The 22,615-nt window shown below is 38.4% G+C and overlaps 1 protein-coding gene across 1 annotated transcript in view; it reads right to left on the bottom strand.

The window, feature by feature from the left end:
• LOC131930533 (protein quiver-like) overlaps positions 1-22,615 on the bottom strand; it is a 42,069-nt gene that overhangs the window by 5,174 nt on the left and 14,280 nt on the right. Inside the window, exon 3 of the mRNA XM_059287068.1 lies at positions 3,794-3,931. Within this exon, the coding sequence (XP_059143051.1) occupies positions 3,794-3,931 (138 nt within the window). The remainder of the gene's footprint in view (positions 1-3,793; positions 3,932-22,615) is intronic.

Raw genomic sequence — 22,615 nt, 5'->3', positions numbered from 1 at the left:
TGCTAGGATAAGACAACTTTTGAGTAAAGGGAGGCTATTTAGTTTTTACGAAAAACTAAATATCCTCTATTTAACATAACAGTTAAATAAACACAAATGTACTTACTCTTTATTTTAAAATTTATAATTGTCATTTGTAGGATGGGATTGGGTTTTTAAGAAAATATTTTGTATAATTTGCAGGAGAGTGTGGGCGTTTATAATTACCACATAACGTCTTCATTAGCCAGCGTTGCCAAAACCTCATGTATTCGTTTTTGGATGGTAACCATGTTACATGTTAATCTACCGGTGTTTAGAAATACCATCGCGACGCTCAGGTATGGTATTTAGATTTACCGCGGGAATAAATGCACGCCATTACAGCACCGACGTAAACACGAGCATTAGGCATGCTATAAATAGAAACAATAAAATATTTGCTCCACCAAATGTTGGTGGGAAATGTTTTTCCAGTTTTTCTTGCTGATTTTTTTCCCACTCGTAAGCTGGTGATGGCAATGTGACAACTATTTCATAAGGTTGTTTGAAGTTTTGTACCAAACATCCCCATAGCCAGATTTTACTGGAAGTGTCATCACAACACGTAGGCTTACTGTTATAAAACAAAATGCGAGAATGTTCAAGGGATGTCTCTTTTTAGCTTGAGGTGTCGACTTCAGGTAACTATCTACTTCTGTTCGTAATACTTAAAAACTAATCAAAATTGCAGATTTAAACAAAAAAATAAGTTTAAAAAATTAAAAATGAAAACAATACGAAAGTACTGAAGAATTAACGTGCGTAAGGTGTTTTGTTTTGAGACTTTCTCATCTGAGTTTAACGCTCTGCTAGATAGAGTAATACCCTTTCGGACCAGTGGGTTGATAGGGCGGAAGTAGAGTTCACCTGTTTCCTGATTTCAAGTCAGCAGTCTTAAACTCTACCGCCCGGCCACACCGGACTCATAGGATTTTACTAAAAATAAAACAATACCCAAGTCGCTTTGATGTTTTTGTTTAACACGTAACAATGCGAGTTTAGTTTACAAGTGTCATAATAATAGGACATAGAAATACCCCCCCCCCCCCCCTCCAACATATCATGTTTCGGAATTTTAACGTGGAGATTTCAAAACTTCAGATCTAATGCTTGTAGATCGTGATGAGAGTGGCTAATTTTAGAACAAGTGAAATTTGATAGGAGATTTTCTTAAAGCCAAGTTGTGTAGGAGTTTCATTTTGTTGAGCAAGACAAGAAATAATTTACTGACGTGGCATTTTGTTGAGCTAGACAAGAAATAATTTACTGACGAAGCATTTTGTTGAGCTAGACAAGAAATAATTTATTGAAGTAGCATTTTGTTGAGTCAGCGAAAAAAAACAATTTATTGAAAACACTTCAGTTTTCCGGATTCGAATAATCCATTTCTCATTGAGCTAGACGCAGCTGTAATTGGTACCTGACCTGAGATGTCGACAACACAGGTAGCTGACCACACAATCCCTTCATCCATCAAAATCAACTCAACAAACTGCTTTTTAAAATAAAAGACTTAATGCTGTTGCAGCTTTTATATTAACGCCAACTTTAAAACTTAAAATTTTTTTTTGAAATCAGAGCACAACAAAGTTTTTTCACACCTTTTCATCTAAATCTATTTCTAACGTAAATTCTTCAAAGAAATTTTATGAGGGAAAAAAAATTGCTTTCACGAACTTTCCCTACGATGTCGGTTGTTACACTTTACTAGTTGTTTTTGACAGCTTCATTTTATTTTATGTAAATATTTCGGAGCATGACGAAACACGTAAGTCAGCATATGTTTTTTTTAATATCAGGGGTGGAAACGTTGTCGTAAATTGATCTTCATCAAAAGCAACGGTAGGGGGAAAATCAGATAAAAGATAAAAAAATAAAACAATTTAAGAAGTGATTTACACTAAGTGACATCTCCAGTATAATTAGATCTTGTAACTCCAAGAAAATAAAAGTAGGGTACTTTGTTTACTTAGTTTTAATGTGTACTTTAAAGACATTGAATTCAATGACATAAAAGATTCCATAAAGCACACGTCTTAATGTTATAGCTTAGCAACATATTAAAAAGATAGCGTTACGTATTTGTCGCAAGTAAACAAATATTTCGTGAAAACAAACAAAATGGTATAGAGCAGGGGTCGGCAACCTTTTGAAGCTGAAGAGCCAAAAGTTACAATTTTCAAAATTTCCCTGGTTTTAAAGAGCCACTAACATTTTTTTTATTTCAAACATTTTATTTTTTTATTAAGATTATTAGTATTTGTTCAAGGAGCTGGAGAGCCGCATCTTGATATCAAAAGAGCCGCATGCGGCTCGCGAGCCGCAGGTTGCCGACCCCTGGTATAGAGAGGTTGCAATATTACTGCTCTGATCCACGTCCTGCTTTCTTATTCCCTCTGGATGACCAGTGGTCATCTGAATTTTCGCCGTTCATTACGTGGCGTTACGTACCTGTGGGGGTCCGGGTATCACGTGATACACGGCTGTCCATATACTGGCGAGAGATAGAGGGGAGGGAAGGGGGGGGGGTCGCCACTAGTTGCTACACAGATGTCGGAAGTGGAGATTTTGCCCGTAGTGCCGAAAGGTAAAACTCAGCTCTAGAGAGATCTACAGACATGGCCTGGGAAATTCTTCAGAAGTGTGAGCGGCAAAGTCTGGTTGTTTTAAAATATTTCGCGTGTGCTTTTTTTTCCTCGTCAGGTGGTGGGCATGGCAGCCATGTTAAGATATTTTTAGAACGTCGAGCTTTGGACGTGAAAAAAAAATTCCTGTCCCTCACACTGGGATGGTAAAAGGTAAAAATTCCTGTTCCATCACATTAGGATGGTGAAAGGTAAACATTCCTGTTTCTCAGATAGGAATAGTGAAAAGTAAAAATTCCTGTTCCATCACACTGGGATAGTGAAAAGTAAAAATTCCTGTTCCTCTGTCCGGAATGGTGAAAGGTAAAAAATCCTGTTCCATCACACTGGGATAGTGAAAGGTAAAAATCATCACGTTCCTCAGTCAGGGATGGTGATTACTAAAAATTCATGTTACTCAGATAGGGATGGTTAAAAGTAAAAAGTCCTGCTACTCAGGGATGGTAAAAGGTAAAAATTCCAGTTGAATCACTCAGGGATGGCGAAAGGAAAAAATAACCCACATTTGCTGGTTGGACTAGATGTAAGTAAAAAGTAAAAAAAAAGAAGTAACAGAGGGTTTAAACTGCTTCAGCATAGAATGCTAAGCTAAAATTCCATAAAGTAAAAACAAAAAATAATATAGATCTCACAGAAGCATGCGAGAGTTGGGCTATATTTAAACCAACAGAAGGCATGTCATGAAGTCTTGTCTTCCTAACGACGGTACCACCTGCCAGACGTATGTCAGACAGACAACAGCCACCAGTTCGACACGTTGCTAAAACCGTTGGATGTTTTGTGCTGCTCAACAGATGTTTGGAGTAAACACTTCATTAAGGTGATGACGTCAACTTCTCCCCCCCCCCCCACTTTATGTTGTATTTAGTACAATTACAACTACCTATATCGTCCATTTTCTAGGTTATGTTAAATACATTTGATTTTTATTTTTAAAATCCAAAACGTTGGTACAAAACGCATTATTCTGGAAAGGTATCCGTATGCACATTTTTAGCGTGTATATTTAATGGTTAGAGTGAAAAGAAAAACAAGTGATGTAAACTTATGTGCACCCATTCTCCACGCTCTTTGGCAGCTAATTATGTTAAATTTGAATAAACTCTCGAAGCACAATTTAATGTTACCTCCTTTGTACTTGGTCCATTTGAGACAGATGCCTTTGATACACTCTTTGATCATCACACCTGAGTGGTTGACGTCTAGTGGATCTGAGCATGTACTGTTCTCGGCTGTGCCGTTACATATGTAACAATTGATTGGATCTGTGGAGAAACGTGCTAATGTTACAACCTCAAGAATATATTTTAGATTAACTTCACCGAGATTTTTTTTCGTAAAGAGAAAACCATCATTACATTACATAACATCTAAATTGTTTGAAAAACTGTCATTAATTTAATTAAAATTAGTACGATTGTTTTGAGAAACCGAATAAAATTGAAAACTCTTAGCAAAACAAAGAATCTATATATATAATTCTCTTCTGGGAGTCGCTAGAAAACAAGCTGTAAGCGCGCTCCCTACCACCCCACCCCTACATGGTATGGTGAGCTGTGGTTCACGCTAAATGTTTACATTCATAGAGCCGGGTTTAGTGACGGCTATTAGGGGCAGATAATTTAGTTTGAAACGATTTTAAATTTAGGGGAGTTAACTAGGAGGAGGCTGCTTTCACGGGGGGGGGGGGGGGCGGTGTAGGGTAGGGGTTGGGGGAAAGGAGGGTAGGGGTTGGGGGAAAGTAGGGTGGGGGTAGTATCGTTCTTAACGACCTACTGATAGTGTTTTAAAGCAAATATTTTCAATGGCAGCATTGGTACTGTCGAATTCAGAAATTATAAATTACTGAAAAGTAGAAAATAAAACAACTAAATAGCGGCATATGATATGCCGCGGGTTGGCTCGTATTGTATAAAAAAAATCATACTTTTTTCTCAAAAAGTAATAAAGTTTATCTTGTTACATCCCCTGATTTGTGATATCTTGTTACATCACCTGATTTGTGTCTTATAAAAATATAAAGGCACAACACAAAACAACCATCAAGCCCCCCACCCCGCCCCGCCCCCTCACAACCGCTTCATGGCCTGGAATTCATTAAGTTCGGTAGCAAACAACATATTGACTATGTTGTTAAGAAACAACGAAATGCTGGGTCGATTTCTTACTTTTGATCCCCTTAGGCCTTATTTTTACTATGCATTTATTTATTTCTGGTGATGTTCTAATTTTTGTTATAAAGTTTTAAAGAAACAAAATATAATTGCTTTCGAGTTTGTCGTATAGTTTTATATAAAACACAAATGAGTTTGAATTAAAATTTGCGTTAAAAGTCAAAGGAAGTAAAATTTGATTCAAGACACGTCAACACGCATAAAATCACAACATCTATCTTGCAAAGTTAATGTCAAACAAAAATCGTATGCCTTGTTCCCTTTCCGAACCTGACGGTCCATGGGACAAGTGAAGTAGAGTTCACCTGTTTCTGTGACCTGGGCATATGAAAGGGTAGTGTAGTCAGCACTATGCCCAGCCGCTGTGTGGACTCATGGACCTTTGCCTAGCTTCAAAGTTTGGTTAAATTTGTGTAACTCACGTTGCAACATTTTAAAGGTTGCTTTTAAAGTAAAATGCAACATCCCTCAGTAAATGTACACGAGCAGCACAAAAAAACACAGCCAGCTCAAGTTACGAGAATATTTTAATTTTTTTTTCTTTTCATGTCTGATTGTTTCAGCGTTGTAAAATGTTTCATTATCTCCTGGTGAATTCATCTCAATGGGGACTTTTGTCTCAAGGTAACTTGATCTCCATGGAGATGGTTTACGTCATCTCCATATCACGTGACCAGCTTAGATTCAACCTCACACGTCAGAACACGCGCATCAGATTTTTCTAAACGAACAATAAAAAAGAGTATTCGATGGCAATGAACTGTACTCAAAACTCGTATTATTTTTATTTTCAGGGTAACTTCAATCGTAACATTTGTACAGTCTAAACCAGATCTTAATAGACTCAACGCGCATGCGTGCACCGAGCAGATTTTTGGAATTTGATTTCCGCTCGCGTGTTGTGAACCAATAGAAAATAAGGCAGCGATGAGATTATTAACGCCTAGCTGGCACGTTTGTCGTGTCGTCTGCTAGGCCCCAGCTTAGCTGGCATGCTTTGGGAATTAGTCGTCCGGAAGCTTTAGCTCTCTGTCACTTTGTGACAATTAAAGCTAGGCGACGACAACAGGCTAGAGGCTGGCGATCCGTCATTTGATCTTTATAAGACAGATGGTCATTGGCTCCTGCTTTTTTGTACAGCTGGTTAAAGTAAACTTGTTCTGATAAAGATTGCTCTTTAGAATAAGCGATTCGTCATTTGATTTTTACAAGATAGATGTTCATCGGCTCCTGTTTTTTTTTGGTGTCTTTTATAAACAGCTAGGTTAGGGAACTTTGTTCTGTTAAAGATTCCTCTTTAGACTTAGCGATCCCTTCGGCCGATGAAGTAGAGTTCATATGTAGGGAAAAGTAAATTTTTTGTCCACGACCCGTTTTGTGATTATACTTTAGGCAAATGTTAATTTCCAGAAACTACCCGTTTTGTACTCTAAAGAATATTTCTACTGGTTTATCAGTTTTTGTTGGAGCATGTCAATTTTAACAAGTTTACAAGTGACGTAATTCTATAAGAACAATCAATCTCCACATAAAGGCCTTTTTGTACTCAAACACACAGCCCATAAAAACAACACAACTTCTAAACTGTAACATTAGCAATTCATTTACTTGTCGTAACTAAATCTCTGTTATATTACCTGTAGTGTTAGCCCATGTTAGACTGCAGTAAACATAATTAGGTTAATTATAATTATCTGATCTTATATTTCAGCAAACAAAATAAAATGTGTATCTTTATTAATGCAACAGGTTCTCAACCTGTAGCCATAGCGCCATTTACTAACCCATAACCTTTGAGTTAAAAAAGTACCGTATACACCCTACACCAAGTAACCTGTATTTGAACGCTGACAGTGGTAGAGTAACTGGGTCCAAATGGCCCGGAAAAAAATACAAATCTTATTACATACATTATTTAAAAAAAACACTAATAGGTCTTTCAATCACTTTTCCTGGACCATATCGGGGTTTCCCCGGTATCCCGGGGGCCTTAGCCCACCTCTGAACTTTGACAGTCAGTAGAATCTAATGACATAATGACGTACTCGTCAAAAAAATAAATATTTATATATTGTATTATAAAATTTTCCAGAAACAAAAAAATATATCTTGAAACGTTTTTAAAAATCGTTCTTCTGATTTTACATGGTAGAGGTATCGCTGGTATGATCAGGGTTGCTAGTAAAAGTGACCATCTGTAGACGGGGGCGTAAGTGCAGGATTAGTCTAAGGCAGTATATGGTAGAGTCATCAAACGACATCTCATTCAGAGATAACAAAGAAATGGAGGGCTTAAAACACGAATCAGGCAATGTACTAGCCAGTGGCGTAGGCAAGGGGGGGGGGTGGGTGGGTTAGGGGGGTCATAACCCCCCCCCATAGACCCCTCGGTATATATATAAAATATGAGGGGGGTGCAAATCGAAAGTTTGAGGGGCGGGGGGGTGCGCAAATCGAAAGTTTTAGGAGGGGGGTGCAAATCGAAAGTTTGAGGAGGGGGGGGGTGCAAATCGAAAGTTTGAGGGGGGGGGGGTGCAAATCGAAAGTTTGAGGGGGGGGGGTGCAAATCGAAAGTTTGTCCCCGGGTAAAAATTGGAACCCCACCTTGAGACGATCCTGGCTACGCACTGGTACTAGCTGCTCTAGCCCGTACAGAATTCACGGAGACACACACACTAGGATAAGGTTAAACAATATATAAAGACTAGGAGATCTACACAGATAGCCAAACCATCATATCGCGATCTATTGTTGAGCCATACGCAATGTTTTTGTATAACTGTCTGATGGGAGGCTAATCAATAGAACCCTTAATGATACATTCATCAGCACAATAAGATCAAGATGATACACTAATTAGAAACAGATAAATAATAACGCTCAGGTGTAAGAAAACAAAATCTGTCATGAATATGCGAACCTGAGGTCTTAAAAAACAATTTGCTATCAGAACCTCTTGTTCCATTAATCAACTTAATACTATCTTTTACTACTCCCATTAATCGTTAATATACTCTTAATCCTAAATGTTTATCTCACATTAAATTCTTACTATTTTTTCTTAATCCTTACTGTTTCCTCTTAATCCGTACATTTCCTTAATTATTACTCTTCCTCTTATTGTTTCTCTCATACTACATTCTTTACTGATATCTCTTTATTCTCACTTTTTGCCTTAATCCTTACTAGTTCTCTAAACCCTCACTGTTTACTTTAATTCCTACCGCAATGGTCTTGTTATACGCCAATCTGTGACGACAGGCAACACATTATTTTTGACAAGGGATAAAACAGCGGAGAGTGAAGAGGTGGAAGGGAGGTGGGAGGGGGGGGGGCAGATAAATTATTGATGACTTCAACAGACTGGTGGGCAAGGAAATGTCTTTGACGTTGACCGACCAGTCGGTGAGAGGTGGGCAAGGATGGGGGGGGGGGGGGTTAATGATTAATTACAAGGGCGGCGATCGACTGAGCCAGGGGGGATTACTCCTGGGAAATGGAAAGAGTAGTGTGTTGGGCGTATGTAAGATACATGTTGAAAGTGGAGGTCAAGGAGGTACAAGGGCAGTAATTCAGGGCATTTATTTTGGAACAGGGGTAACGAAAACAAGGGGAGATAAATCCCTGATGTTCAGTTTATCAAATTAGCTGTAAGAGTAACATGCAGTAAAACTGCTACAGCAGTAACATTTTGTAAAACAGCTACAAAAGTAGCATTGAGTACAAGTGCTACAAATGTAGCATTTACTAAAACTGCTCCGACACTAACATTCAGTAAAACTGCTACAAAAGTAACATAATTTAGTAAAGTTGCTATAAAAGTAGTATTCCGTGTAACTGTAGCAATAGCGTTCGGAGCTCTACAGTGTCTATAGTAGATCACTGAGCACCTAATTTGTAAGCATCGCATAGCTTAGACAAGTACCCTTCAATTATTATTATTGATACAATATTGAATAACCGACTGTAATTATTACTGTTATAAAGTATTGAATAACCGACAGCATTTATTACTGTTATTCCAAGTTAAAATAATAAATAAATAATTCGTTAAAATAGGGATTTAGTAGATTTTAACATTTATCATTCCATTTTTTTTTGCATAATTAAACGTTTACCAGTCCCTTTGATATCTATGTAAGTACAATGGTTGATAAGGGGAGGTAAGGCTGCGATCAATGAGAGCATTGGTGTCAAGAAGCAGTACAACGAGATGCTTAAGTAGGGAGCAGGGGAGAGAATTCGTATCAACACAGGGGCGGCCTAAACCAACAGAGCTCCGATGAGGAAATTAGTGTTAGCAGACAGACAGACAGGCAGACAGATAGACAGACAGGGGCAGAAACCTTGTCAATCAACAGCTACGCGAACAGCATCAATGTTACGAAATCATCAGATACGTTCGTTACTCGCAAAATGTAAGGGGAGTTTATTACATTACTTTACTATTGCATTGTTTAAAATTTGGTAAGGTATCTGGGCCACCAATGTATGCAGGTGAAGTAGAATTCATCTACCTCTCTGACCATGGCATACCAAAGGATAATGTGGAAACTAAAGTTATGGTAAACGTATAGAAAACATTGCTTGTCGATACTTATACGGTCCTCTATACAGATTATATATGTATAAATCTCTCTCTCTCTCTCTCTCTATATATATATATATACATACATATATATATATATATATATATATATATATATATATATATATATATGTATATATATACACACATTTATATATATATACATTTATATATATATATATATATATATATATATATATATATATATATATACACAGTTTATAGATTATTACATCTATTGAGTTATATAAGTTTCGCGTTTTCGTAGTCTTTGAGTCAGTTTTGGACTTTGAAATTTCTCACTCGTTCACCGAACAAATTGTACACGACACAAGATAACTGCTGAGAACAGCGTAGACAGCAGAAGGAGGGAAAAACAAAGCAGGACACGAAATGTTCGGTTAAGAAAATAGAAAACATCAAGTGTATTTTGGCGCAGTTTTAGCCGTATGTTGGCAGCAGAAGTGAAATTCGGTAAAAATCTGGCACAAAGTAAACAAGTCAAGCTGGCAGCATTTTTTTTTATAACGTAAAAATTTTCACTAGTAGAAAGAGATTTAAACGATAAGGAATATTTGGCTGTGGAGTTATAATCCGGGAAAAAATATGACGTAGTTACAAATCCCATTCATTTTAACGTGGGAGGTAAATCTTGTGTTTTGTTTATTCTTTCGTTTTAACGTGATGAAAATGAGTTTTAGTTGTTTACAAGCAGGAATAGTTACTCCAGTGTACTTCCGGTATTTATTTTACGTATTAAAATAACCTGCGGTAATGGAGTGTTGGTGGGGAGGGGAAGGGGGGGGGGGGGTTATATAGTGGGTGTTCGATCCTCACACAAAAACATTCGTCTGTGTGTGTGTGTTTCGGGGGGGGGGGGGAGGGAGGGTTATATAGTGGGTGTTCGATCCTCACACAAAAACATTCGTTTGTGTGTGTGTGTATGGGGGGGGGGAGATGTTGCTCGGTGTTCATAGTGCTGACACACCTCTGATAACAGTTACTTTGGAAGAGTTGTGCAGAGTTATATATATATATATATATATATATATATATATATATATATATATATATATATATATATATAACATTCTGCTACAAAATTAATTCAGTTAAAAAACAACCTTAACACAGTTACCACCCTTGACCGCCGTTATTTTCAACTTTTACCCTGCACTCAATAAACAGAGATAAATATATTTTATCACACTGTATACAGACCTTTTGATGTTTCATACTTTTAGTCCATCAAACACAACGGCACATAAATCTATCGTTTTATAATTGTAGACCTAAACCCAACTTCAGATAAACATATTTGTTCAAACATAGGCGACCAGAAACATATAAACATATGTGTTCACAAAATCATGAATCTATTTGTTCATAGTCAGCAAAACCCAACATCACATAAGCCGAGAATGTTCACATTGAATTGACATGACTACAGAAGCACTTTTATATCTTAGAACTGAGCTATGTCTATAGCCAGCAGGGGATTATCAAGCGTCAAATTACAGGTGTATTGGACCAGAGCTATGTCTACAGCCAGCAGGTAACATCAAGCGTCAAATTACAGGTGGATTGAGTATGACGTGAGTGGGATAAAACGTTTTATTTCACATTAATTCCAGAATGTTCAGTGTTCAAATTGTCGGTGGGTCTCATATTGTGGGACAGGGAGTCAGGGATGGTTAAAGTTAGCAAGTCCTGGGACTGAAGTCAGTAGCGGATTAAAGGGTGGTGGGAAAGGGGGGGGGTGGGTGGTGGGCTGAGAGGGCAACAGCCAGAGGCCCCCAAAATGTTTCAGCCTCTCCCAAGCTTAATCCGCCCCTGACTGAAGTTACTGGACGCCGTGCAATTGACAGGACCGTAACTTATTAAATAAAAAGCTTATATTTAGAAGCAAGGACGGGGTCAAAGTTTAAATCTCATAGTTGAGTGTCTTAGTTTAGAGTTCATAGTTTAGAGGTCATAGTTTGGAGGTTATTGTTTGGAGATTATAGTTTGGAGTTATAATTTATAGGTCATAGTGGAGAGGTAAAAGTTAGAGGTCATAGTTGAGTGGTCACAGTTTAGAGGTCATAGTTTAGAGGTCATAGTTTACATGTCATACTTTAGGTCAAATTTGAATGGTCATAGTTTGGAGGTTGCCCTCAGTTTGGCCCCAGACACGGACAGGAGTGTTGGCTCATCAAAACAGGGGAGCATTAGGTCAAAAGGTAGAAACGTAGAATGGACATTCATCAGACACATTGACTCGAACACTGCCATTATTGTAGTGTGTGATTTGATCATAGTTACAGGTTGTAGATACAGATAATCTGGTCATATGTACACTGAGTTATTTGGTAATAAAAACAAAAATATCGTTGGAAGATTTTCCAAACCATTATCAGGCTCTGTCCATAGATAGAGGGGGGGGGGGGCTTATTACCACTTCGCAAAGAAAAAAAATTGCTAAGAATTATAGTTTGGCAAGAGTCAGGACAGGACTATGGTATATATTTTAGCGTAGTCCTGCGCTAGTAATATAAATTTACCACTAAAATATTTTGTGTGAGGAACTCCATACCCAGACAGTGGTATGAATATTTACCCGTATTGTTTAAATTAGCCACAATGAGGAACTTGTGATGATGGTTATCTAAGGAGGGGAGAATCCATGAATCTACTTTGTTGGCCGACTGAGAATTACCGTTCTTGTTATGATAAACAGGCTCGATTATGCTACCGTCTATCGGACTGGTAGTGGGAATTATCCCGCGAGTAATTGGAATTATCCCGCGAGTCATTGGAATTATGATGCGGGAAATTGGAATTATGATGCGGGTAATTGGAATTATACTGCAAGTAATAATTTTAAAGGCACTATATTGGAAATGGGAATGAGAACCAAGTACTTTTTGTAAAATACAATACTCTATGTAGCAACGACACAATTTATATTAGTACTGCTGTAGTTTGGACACTAGATCTGTTTTTTAGACAAAATTTATCCAATTATCGCGCCTCAGAGCGGCTCCAGCAATAATCGACATCTATGTTGACACTAGGGAATGACCTGCCACCCCTTTCTATTGATTTTGGATTCTTTCGATTTTGGCTGCAGACACAGCTGTGCTCCCCTTTTAGGAGCGAATAGACTGGTCTAGGCGGGGCAACATGACCGGGTAGGGAAAGCCTCAATACTTTCCCGGGTGTCTCTATCTGCAGATGGGGGGTGGGGGGGTTGTCGGAGTAGAGTCTCTGGAATAGTTCCATAAGCCATATAATCAACTTGTTTATTTATACATATTCTTAGAGCAAGTCAGTGAATATGTTCGACACATGGTGAATTGTTATTGTATAGGGAGATGGAATGTTCCTTGAATGTATTAAACTGTGGCATGTTTTCATAATGTAATCATATTCAATGTAAATATATGAGGGTGTTTATACGTACTGCATGGAATGTTATGTTATTCAGGTGTTTAAATGGCACAGCTAAACCACACATCTGCTGCACAGCTACTACACATCTGGTACACACATCAGCATACCGTGCTGTCCCCAGACGACACACGTCTCAGCACAGTTCACCTTTCCGTTACGCATGCGCAGCCGTCCTATTGATCCGCTTTGATCCTCTGCTCTCGATGGAACTTCTTTTTTTCCCTTTGGGCTTTACGTCATGCGGCTCATCAGTCTAGACAGACTGGAACGATGTTGATGAAAAGGGCGATGACGCGAGGGTGTAGGGACGACAGGGGACGGGGTCGAAAGAGCATCGACTAATTAAGAATTTTTTTCTCACATGAAGGTATATAAAGCCGAACACAAAAACAGTTAGTGCAAGGCAGGTGTTGGTGATTACCTCGATGAACCTTTTGAGATGCATCCCACTATGGCTCCCACCTTCTGACACTGAGATATGCACAGGTAAAAGATCAGGTAACCCTTTCAAGCACGGGTCAACGGGTTTGCTGGGATTAGCCGAGTGGGGAAGAGATGAATAGCTACGAGGCGAAGGTGGAAACAAATGAAGAAATGAAACATTTTGTTGTGGTGGGTAAAAATGTGAGGTTCACCCGGTGTGAAAGTGTTGAATAGGGATAAAAAAAATATTACATGGTCTGAGTAAATAGGAGAAGAAAGTGTATTTTTTTATGAGGGGTGTTGTTTATATACCTGGAGGATCACGATTTGGCTTTGGATGTGGCTGAGAATTCGCTGTTGATATGTTTAATTGGGGGAAACGAACACACGGTTTTTGTAATGATGTGTTCAATTGTATGCCATGTAGACAAAAGTTTTTTTTTAAAAATGTTTGGATGTATTCCAACAGATGATGTGTATATAGACCAGTGGCGTAGCGAGGTCGGGTGTCACCCGGTGCGGCACTTAATGGTGTCACCCCCCCCCCCCCCAGAGGCATAGCGACCCTTCCCGGAGACAAACTTTCAAATTTTCGATTTGCACCCCCCCCCCCCGCAAACTTTCGATTTGCACCCCCCTCAAGTTTTCGATTTGCACCCCCCTCAAACTTTCGATTTGCACCCCCCCCCCCAAGTTTTTCTCTATATATTTTGCTATTTTTTGCCTTGGTGTCACCCCCCTAAATGGTGTCACCCGGTGCGGTCCGCACCCCACCGCCCCCCCTCGCTACGCCCCTGATATAGACCATGTTTTGTGTTAATGTGTTTAACTATATGACATGTAGACTACTTGTATTGTTTGTATGTGTTCCATTAGATGACATGTATATAGACCATATGGGACTGCGTGGTCTAATGGTAGAGCGTTTGGCTGCTATCCCAAAGGTCTAGAGTTCGGATCTCGGTTCGGACTTTAAACTGTAGGATGTTATGATTCTACCCAGCTCTGATGTGTACCTGACTTACGTTAATGAAACAAAGGTAGAGCTGACTCAATTATCTCCTTGTATGCCGTGGTCAATGTAACAGATGAATCCTACTTTATTAGCCCAATCTGTCTTGAGCATGAACGGTAAAACACGAACCATGCACTGTGTTGATGTTTTTCGTTAAATGTTCCGCTAACCACATCTATAAAGGTGTGTCAGTTGATCAAATGTAGAGCACATTTTGTGTGTTGAGGTGTTCCAATACATTTTGTATTGATACAGCTCGCTCTCATCAGCATGATGGAAAGAGCTAAATCCCTTCATCAAGCAGCTGGTCAATGCATTAGGGTCAAGGTGAGAACTACACAACTGACCAATGCATTAGGGTCAAGATGACAACTACACAACTGACCAATGCATTAGGGTCAAGACGACAACTACACAACTGACCAATGCATTAGGGTCAAGACGACAACTACACAACCGACCAATGCATTAGGGTCAAGACGACAACTACACAACCGACCAATGCATTAGGGTCAAGACGACAACTACACAACTGACCAATGCATTAGGGTCAAGACGACAACTACACAACCGACCAATGCATTAGGGTCAAGACGACAACTACACAACTGACCAATGCATTAGGGTCAAGATGACAACTAAATGTGCCAGTTAGCTGACCAATGCACCAAGGCCAAATAGCCATCACACAATTCTTTACCTACAAATAACAATCAATTTTGACTCATAAATACAAAAAAAAACAACATTACACACTCTCACCCAATAATCCAATTAACAAACACTCAAAGTCTGGACAGGAAATCAAGCAGACCAATGTCAACAAAGACACATCACGTGATCAATCAGCTAGGGTCAAGGTTCGAACCGTCTGGACAGGAACTGAATACTCCCGAAAAAAAAAGAAATTCTATTTTCTGGGCTGATCAGCATTTGGGGAGCCGGGTGGAACCAATGTCTCTCTTCCAAACTGTCTAGAACCCATTTCTCTTAACACCATAAATTACATGCTGGTACGTCTAACCAAAGAGAGTAGAACCAAAAAGGTCTTGCCTCGATGCTTAACAGGCAACTATCCCCACAGTAAAATTTAATACACCTGCTTATAGGTTTGCAATAACATCCAACCACAGAAGTATTGTCTTCAAGGTATTTTCCACGTAAAGTATGCATTTCAACACATCGACTCTACCTCACCTAGTACTCAACCGTAATTTATACCAGGCAGTGCCGGCGCCAAGTTATTTAGCGCCCTAGGCCAACTTCTTAAAACGCCCCCTTACACACCAATTAATTACTAAACAGATGTGTAAGAAAACAATTAATTAAAAGTGAAGTATTAATTTATTATCGATTGTATGCATGTTATAAGTAGATATCAAAATCAAATTTTACTTGCCTCCTTCGTCTCAAAAGTTTGTACTAATTCCTTCAATTCCAGTTTGCAAGCGCAATCACATTTTATTGTAATTGTTGCTGTCCACAAGTCTACTTAGAAAATGTTAAGTGCTCCCCACCCCTCCCGCAAGAAAAAAGTCTGGGAAAAAAAACAATGAAAAAAAATATTTTTGTAGTGTTGGGCTCTCTGCAGACCTCCCAAGGTGAGTTCCAAAGTAGAACTTACCTGTTTTAAGCTTGACTGTTTAGTTATAATTGTAAAATGTCTATATTGTGTGATTATGTAACGATTTTTTTATTCCAGCCTAAAATTGTTATATATGAATCCTTTAGGAGAGGGTGAAAAATATGAAAAGACAATTAATTAGAAGTTAAATTTACGACTAAGACTGTATGTCTACTAACATTAAGTATTGCAATCTACAACGGCTACTGATGTATTTGTTTTTCAAATTGATAATGCTAAAAAACCTACCAAACTATTTTGTTTAGAATTTAAGCTCTATATAATTTTTACATTAGCAAGTAATAACTTAAAGTTGTATTTATAGGTAAGCGGTGAACCTAAGGTCCAGGAATTTGAAACGAATGTCAAGTTAAGCAACGAATTACCTCCCATTTAAAAATCAAAATACCAAAATTTCATTCAAGGGAAATAACTTTCACAAGAATAGCTAAATGAATCAAGTGTAACTAAGACATGATTGAAAAACACAATAAAACGTTTTACATTTCATTACGTAATAATTATAGTAAATCTTTTATATTAGCTATTTAACCTTTTGAAAAGAATATATTTTACCTATTTTACCAATATATTTTGAAAGTCTAAAAATGGTGGTTTTATTATAACATACTTCTATTCAATTTTGATGACATTCATTTTACTGCACATTCCGTCATACATAATTCCTTTAAATTTTGGATCCCCTAAATTAAGGGACACCTTTAAAAAAAATTGAATTACTGGTAATTGTTCTAGACATTGCTAGAATTATTTATTTAATTTAAAAATGCTATAATTTGAGAAAAAATCACATATCAAAATTCGATACTAAATATAACTAGACTCAATGTTCCAGAACTACGACACCAACGGTACTCCCGATCAACAACGATGTCAATGGACCTACTACTACACTTCAACAGTCAATATAATTCGATACCATAATACCTCAAGAATCAATACTCCCGAACTGCGATACTTCATCACACGCATTCTTATTTCTCTATTGCCAATCAGATTTTGTAGTTAACGTGGAAGCACCAATTTCATTTTAATCACCTATTTCAATACGTACATAGATCTACCAGTGTGGTTCAGGAAGAGGACGGGACAGATACGAAATAAAATCCACTTAACTTTTCATCCAAAGATAATGATGTTAGAATTTGTTGGTCTTAATTTAGTTGTAAGATATATGCACGAACGTATGTTTACTGAAGAGGATCAATCAAAAAGCTTCTATTATTACAAAAACGAAAATCGGGCAAAAATTGTTAAAAAAAACAACGGATAAATAAAAAAAAACTGCCTGAAAATTAGTAAAAAAAAATGTTAAATAACAAACATAAGGCTTTATGTTAGAATATTTTACAGGGCCTCCGCAAAGTGCAGGTACAATACAAAAAATTTGACAAGTTTTCAATGTATCTTATAATCAAAAACCGCATTTAAAAAACAGTTACAGAATTTAAACTTATTCAGCGACTAATCAGTGATCGAACATAATGCAACATGGAGCACCGAGCATTAAGGTGAGAAAATTCTGCAAAGTGCCGACTCACTCAGAAGGAATAACTCGTATTGATTGGCTATTGAACCACCGTAAACGGGTGGTGATGTAATCAACGGCCGATAGATCGGCATCAAGACATATCAGCTGGGTGAACTGCTGCAAGGGAATACAGCGCCAATGTCTGGAACTTTTTAGACAGACGGGAGTTTTATTTGTATTGGAGAAAAGTTTAGGGTGGGGTGGAGGGGGGGGGTAGGAAGGGTGGGGAGGGAGTGTCGAATAATTTGCACAATCATTAATCTTATGGGTGTAAAGAAATTTACATTAGGAATAATTTCTGGCCGCGCGAATTTGTTGCTACACAGACGCATGACAGATTCCGTTACGCTGTAAGCACTTGTAAAATGTAAGCTTTCGTAAAATGTAAGCGTTCGTAATGTAAGCGTTCGTAATATGTAAGCGTTTGTAAAATGTAAGCGGCTGCAAGAAGTACTCGGCTATAAGATTAAAGCGCCTGTAAGAGAAAAGCTTATGTATGATGTAAGCGCCCGTAAAATGTAAGCGCCTGTAAGATGTAAGCCAATGTTTATTGGAAAACAAGTTGACGCCAGCAAAGTGACATTCATGCAGCTGCGTCGTCAGAAAGTAGTTTGGACGGGGGGGGGGGGGGGGATGGGCAGCATTGAGAAAGAGACGTAAATGGTGAAGTTTTGGAAAGCAAGAAATGGGGGGGGGGGTGGCTTTGAGAAGAGAAATGGACTGTTTGCCGTCTGATGCTGGGAGGCAAGGGGTGGGAGGCAAGAAGTAGTGGGGGGGGGGGGGGGGGGAGGGCGGGAGGGCTTTGAGATGTGTTTGGATGACACAGCCGTCTGATGCTGGGAGGCAAGGGGTTGGGGGGGGGGGGAAGGGCTCTGAGAAGATAAATGAAGAACTGTTTGAATGACAGCCGTCTGATTTCTAGCACACTGGTGGTGGTGTTGGAGGGGGTGGGGCGCGCGGATGGGGGAAAGAAAGAAATCGAATTCCTCGATCGATTGAATGATTAATGGATAAACAGGGCGGGAATCGATACACCAATAGCATTAATAACTAAGCCATGAAATCGTTACGTCCTAGCATGTTTGAGTACATGGCAATCTATATGTGCGTCATAGGTAGGGTTTGATTGGATGGCATATTAAAACTAGGTGAGAAATTATCAGCATAATTTTAAGTCGATTTATTTAATTAACGTATAATTTTGTTAGTGACTTGGGCGAGAAGTGATAAAAGAAGGTGCACATCATTAGTAAAGAACAATGGACGGTAAAATCAACTTCAGTTGAGCTCATAAAATTTTAATTACATCCGTTATTTTAGAGTCAATTATCTTTTAAAATAAAAAAATCATTGAGGCAGTTGAAGTAGATTCCATCGGTTTATATGACCATAGAATCGTGTGGCTAGCTTAAATTTAAGACCGCAGCATTGTGTAGCTAGTTTTAAACTTAGGTACCCATTAGAGCTGAGGAGACTCAGAACGCCCCAAGGTCTTAAGGTATTTGTGTTAGAACTCTAACGTTGAACTACGTGTTTTCCTAGCACTAAAAGAATATCCGTGTTAATAATCTTCAATCTTGAAGGTGATATAATTTATTATCAATTTTCAGAAGTTGTTGTCAATCAGTTATGTTGCCCTAATGAAGAAAATTTCAGGTCGAGCGTCTAATTGGGCAAATGAGATATCTACGAAAATGTTTGAGGAATGTCATGTGATTTAAAATGGGTGATTGATACAATTTTTTAAGTTAAATTTAAGTCATGGTTTTGGTATGAGAGGTGAAGGGCAAAAGGAAACAGATGAAGGATACAGAAAAAAAGTAAAAGGTGAGGAGCAAACGGAAAAAGTGAGGGGTGAATGACCGATAGAAGAAGACATGAGAGGTAAATGACAGACGAAAGAAAACAGTGGCTTATGACAGATGAAGGAAAACAATGAGGAATGACATGATGAAGATGACAGGGATGAATGACAGACGAAATGAGATCCGCTCAAAAAAATAAAAAATAAACGGAAATACAAAAATAAAAAAATACAAGCTAACAGGCTGACGGAGGGAGAGAATTCGATTAGTTCAAAGCAGTCTGGCATCGAACGGTATTAAAAAACTGGCAATATCTCAGTACTCGATACCGCCCACTGCTGGTAGTAATACCTCTGTCCTCGATACCGTCCACTGCTGGTAATAAAATATCTGAACTCGATACCGCCCGATATTGGTGAATGTCCTAAAACTGACCAACGATTCGCAAGTATAGTTCCCTTGAACGTGAGGATAGAAAAGTGGCTTAGTCAGTGCCCACGGGATTAGTGGGGAGGGGGTGCTCGGGTAGGGGGTGACGGGGGTCAGAGGAGAGGGTTTTATGTGGAGGCTGGGAGGAGGGAGGGAGTCTCTTTGGAGTGGGGTAATTTAATCAATAAAGGAGTGAGATATTGTTAAATAGACAGAGAGAGAGAGAGAGAGAGAGGGGGGGGGAGAGAATGCTGGAGAATGTGTGAGAGACATTGTGCTGGAGGGGAGGATTCGATATAAACAGATATGATAATAGTTCGATTGATTGATAAAATGAAAAAAAACATATAGTCGAGTATACCAGAAACAACTGTGTGTTTGTATATGTGTGAGAGAGAGAGAGAGAGAGAGAGAGAGAGAGAGAGAGAGAGAGAGGGTGATAGATAGATTGTTAGAGATAGAGAGATGATTACGAAAAGAACCACAAGGGGATAAATAGACTTAAGGAGATATATTCTAGAGGTCGCAGTAACGATAGCTGAAAGAGGCCCTACAGTTTTTAACGTTGGTGTAGTGCGAACGGTCCAGTTTGCGTTATTATCAGTTCTTTAAGAATTTAGAAATATGAACAAATGAGGAATCGAACCCTTTAAATCGCTTTAGGGACGTTATCAACCTTTGAAAAGACCTTTTGTTTTGTCCCCGCTATACATATCTCCTTGGTAAAAGTTTGACGATTTAACGAAAAAAAAATAAACACTCGCCAAGAAGTATCTAATTTAATCAAATAAGCGGCATTCATTACAGCAATTATCTACAACACGTCATCTACGGCTTCATCACACAACGGAAGTGATGGATTAGTTTGTACTGGGGTGTTATGACGCGATCGTGTTACATTACTTGACACGCGCCTAAAAAAAAAATAAATCTATGGAACACGAATGTGGTCATATTTGACAAGATCGCTATCAAAACGTTTGTTAAGCTAAATCAGAATATCTCATAAACTAGTTAAACAAATATTATGCATTTACGGGTTTCACTAGTTATTTACAACATATAAAATAATGACACCTGACCTAGCGACGCCACTCACTAAATCAACAGTGGGGTGCATGCATGTGGAAGGTAACCCGTGGATCATGAGCCGCATGTGGCTCTTTTAAATGACAATACGGGTCTTTGGATGACCTCATGGCTCTTGGGGTTGTATTGACAATGTAAAAACAAGAAAATATAACTACTGTTTTGACGTGGTTACACCTTGAGAGTTATCTGACCTTAACTATTACTTATATTGAAATAAGGTTCATTAAATGTTTGTAGAACAATAATTTATACAATGGCTCATGATACAAAAAACATTGTTTACAAAATTCATGTCGGAAGGGCATGTTACATAATACAGTTAAAATATCTGTGTCAATAGAAACGTAGGCCTACAGTCAGAATTTAAGGCAAATTCACAGACTGTACAAATAGAAACCAATAGACAGATTGGACACCATAGAGCAGGACTTGAATAGAGACGTATAGATAAATAGACTGCGGTTAGTTGATATAAATAGAACGAGAGTAACGTTGTCAGACGCGAGCGAGACGTTTCTTTCCTGATCTTTAATTACTGGAGAGTGATGGGGTGGGGGAAGGTTGGGTACTGTGTACTGGTGACGTTAAGCTCCTGCACAAAGTAATCGATAACAACAGTACGAGGTCTTACTAGAGAAGAAATGTAGTTTAGAGTAAGCGAAGTTTTAGGCGAATTTTAAACTGCTGTACTGGTAACATTAAACGCCTGCACAAAGTAATCGATAACAACAGTGTGAAGTTTTACTAGAGAAGAAATGTTGTTTGAGTAAGCGAAATTTGAGGCGAATTTTAAATTTCTTTACAATGGGGTCGGTAGAGTATTATCACTCAATGTCTTGTGTATTGGGAGTTAACGTGTGTATGAACTAGTATGCTAAGTAAATGGATAAGCTTTACAATATTCTTTAAGCTTTATGGGACGCTTTTTATATGTGAGTTCAGGTGTTAGGGGAAGAAACTGAAGTGGAAATATGAAGAAAAAAGTAAATAAAAAATAAACAATTTGAAACTCAGTAGGCAATGGTAGATTCATTCTTGGTGCATCGCTTAAGTTTTATATCGGCACATCCTGGTGATTCAGCCAAACTCCATACCCGGCAGTATGTTGCACTATTCTATCGGAAATCTTTAACTTAGTGGTCAGAAGAAAGGTCAGTCACCATGACTGCTATTTGTGATAGGTGAAGTAGATTTTGTTATGTCACTGGTTGAAATAGGACCTCTGAAATTTAAACACCTTTTCCATCCCTCATGTGCCGACCACAAATAAAAAGTAAAAAAACAATAAACTATCGACACATTAACCTAATTAAATATTACAGAAAAACAAAACAACAGCAATCACAAACACTTGAGATTTAGCATTACATTACAAACGTTCATCAAAAAACAGATAACATTTTTAAAAATCCATTAATCTATGTGATAAAAATACTGTATTTCTTTCGACAGGCTCATTCTAAGTAAATTGATATTGATTTGTAAAAGATATGTTCTAAAATATACAGATCCTCTCTCAACTAGGGTTACCTGGAGGGTGTGTGTTTGTGTGTGTGTGTGTGGGGGGGTAGTGGAATTTCTCCGCCCCCCCCCCTTTTTTTTTTAAGAGGTGCTTGAAAGAAACTCCGCTTTCAACATAAACCACAGACTCACTTAAAATCGCGACCTTCTCCAATTCCCAATTGGTCTCCCCAGCTATTCCTGGAACTACTTTTTCTCAAAGACATGCGCAGTGCTTGCTCTTGATGAAAACTTTAGCCATGATTTTTGTGATTGTACGGGTGGATTGCTTATGAATACTGGCGCGACACT

The sequence above is a fragment of the Physella acuta genome, unplaced genomic scaffold (genome assembly GCF_028476545.2).
Source record: "Physella acuta isolate Inbredline_101_S28 unplaced genomic scaffold, ASM2847654v3 ptg001796l, whole genome shotgun sequence".
NCBI classification, from domain to species: Eukaryota; Metazoa; Mollusca; class Gastropoda; family Physidae; genus Physella; species Physella acuta.
The sequence above is the reverse complement of the archived record's forward strand: the minus strand, read 5'-3'. Positions and strand labels throughout refer to the sequence as shown.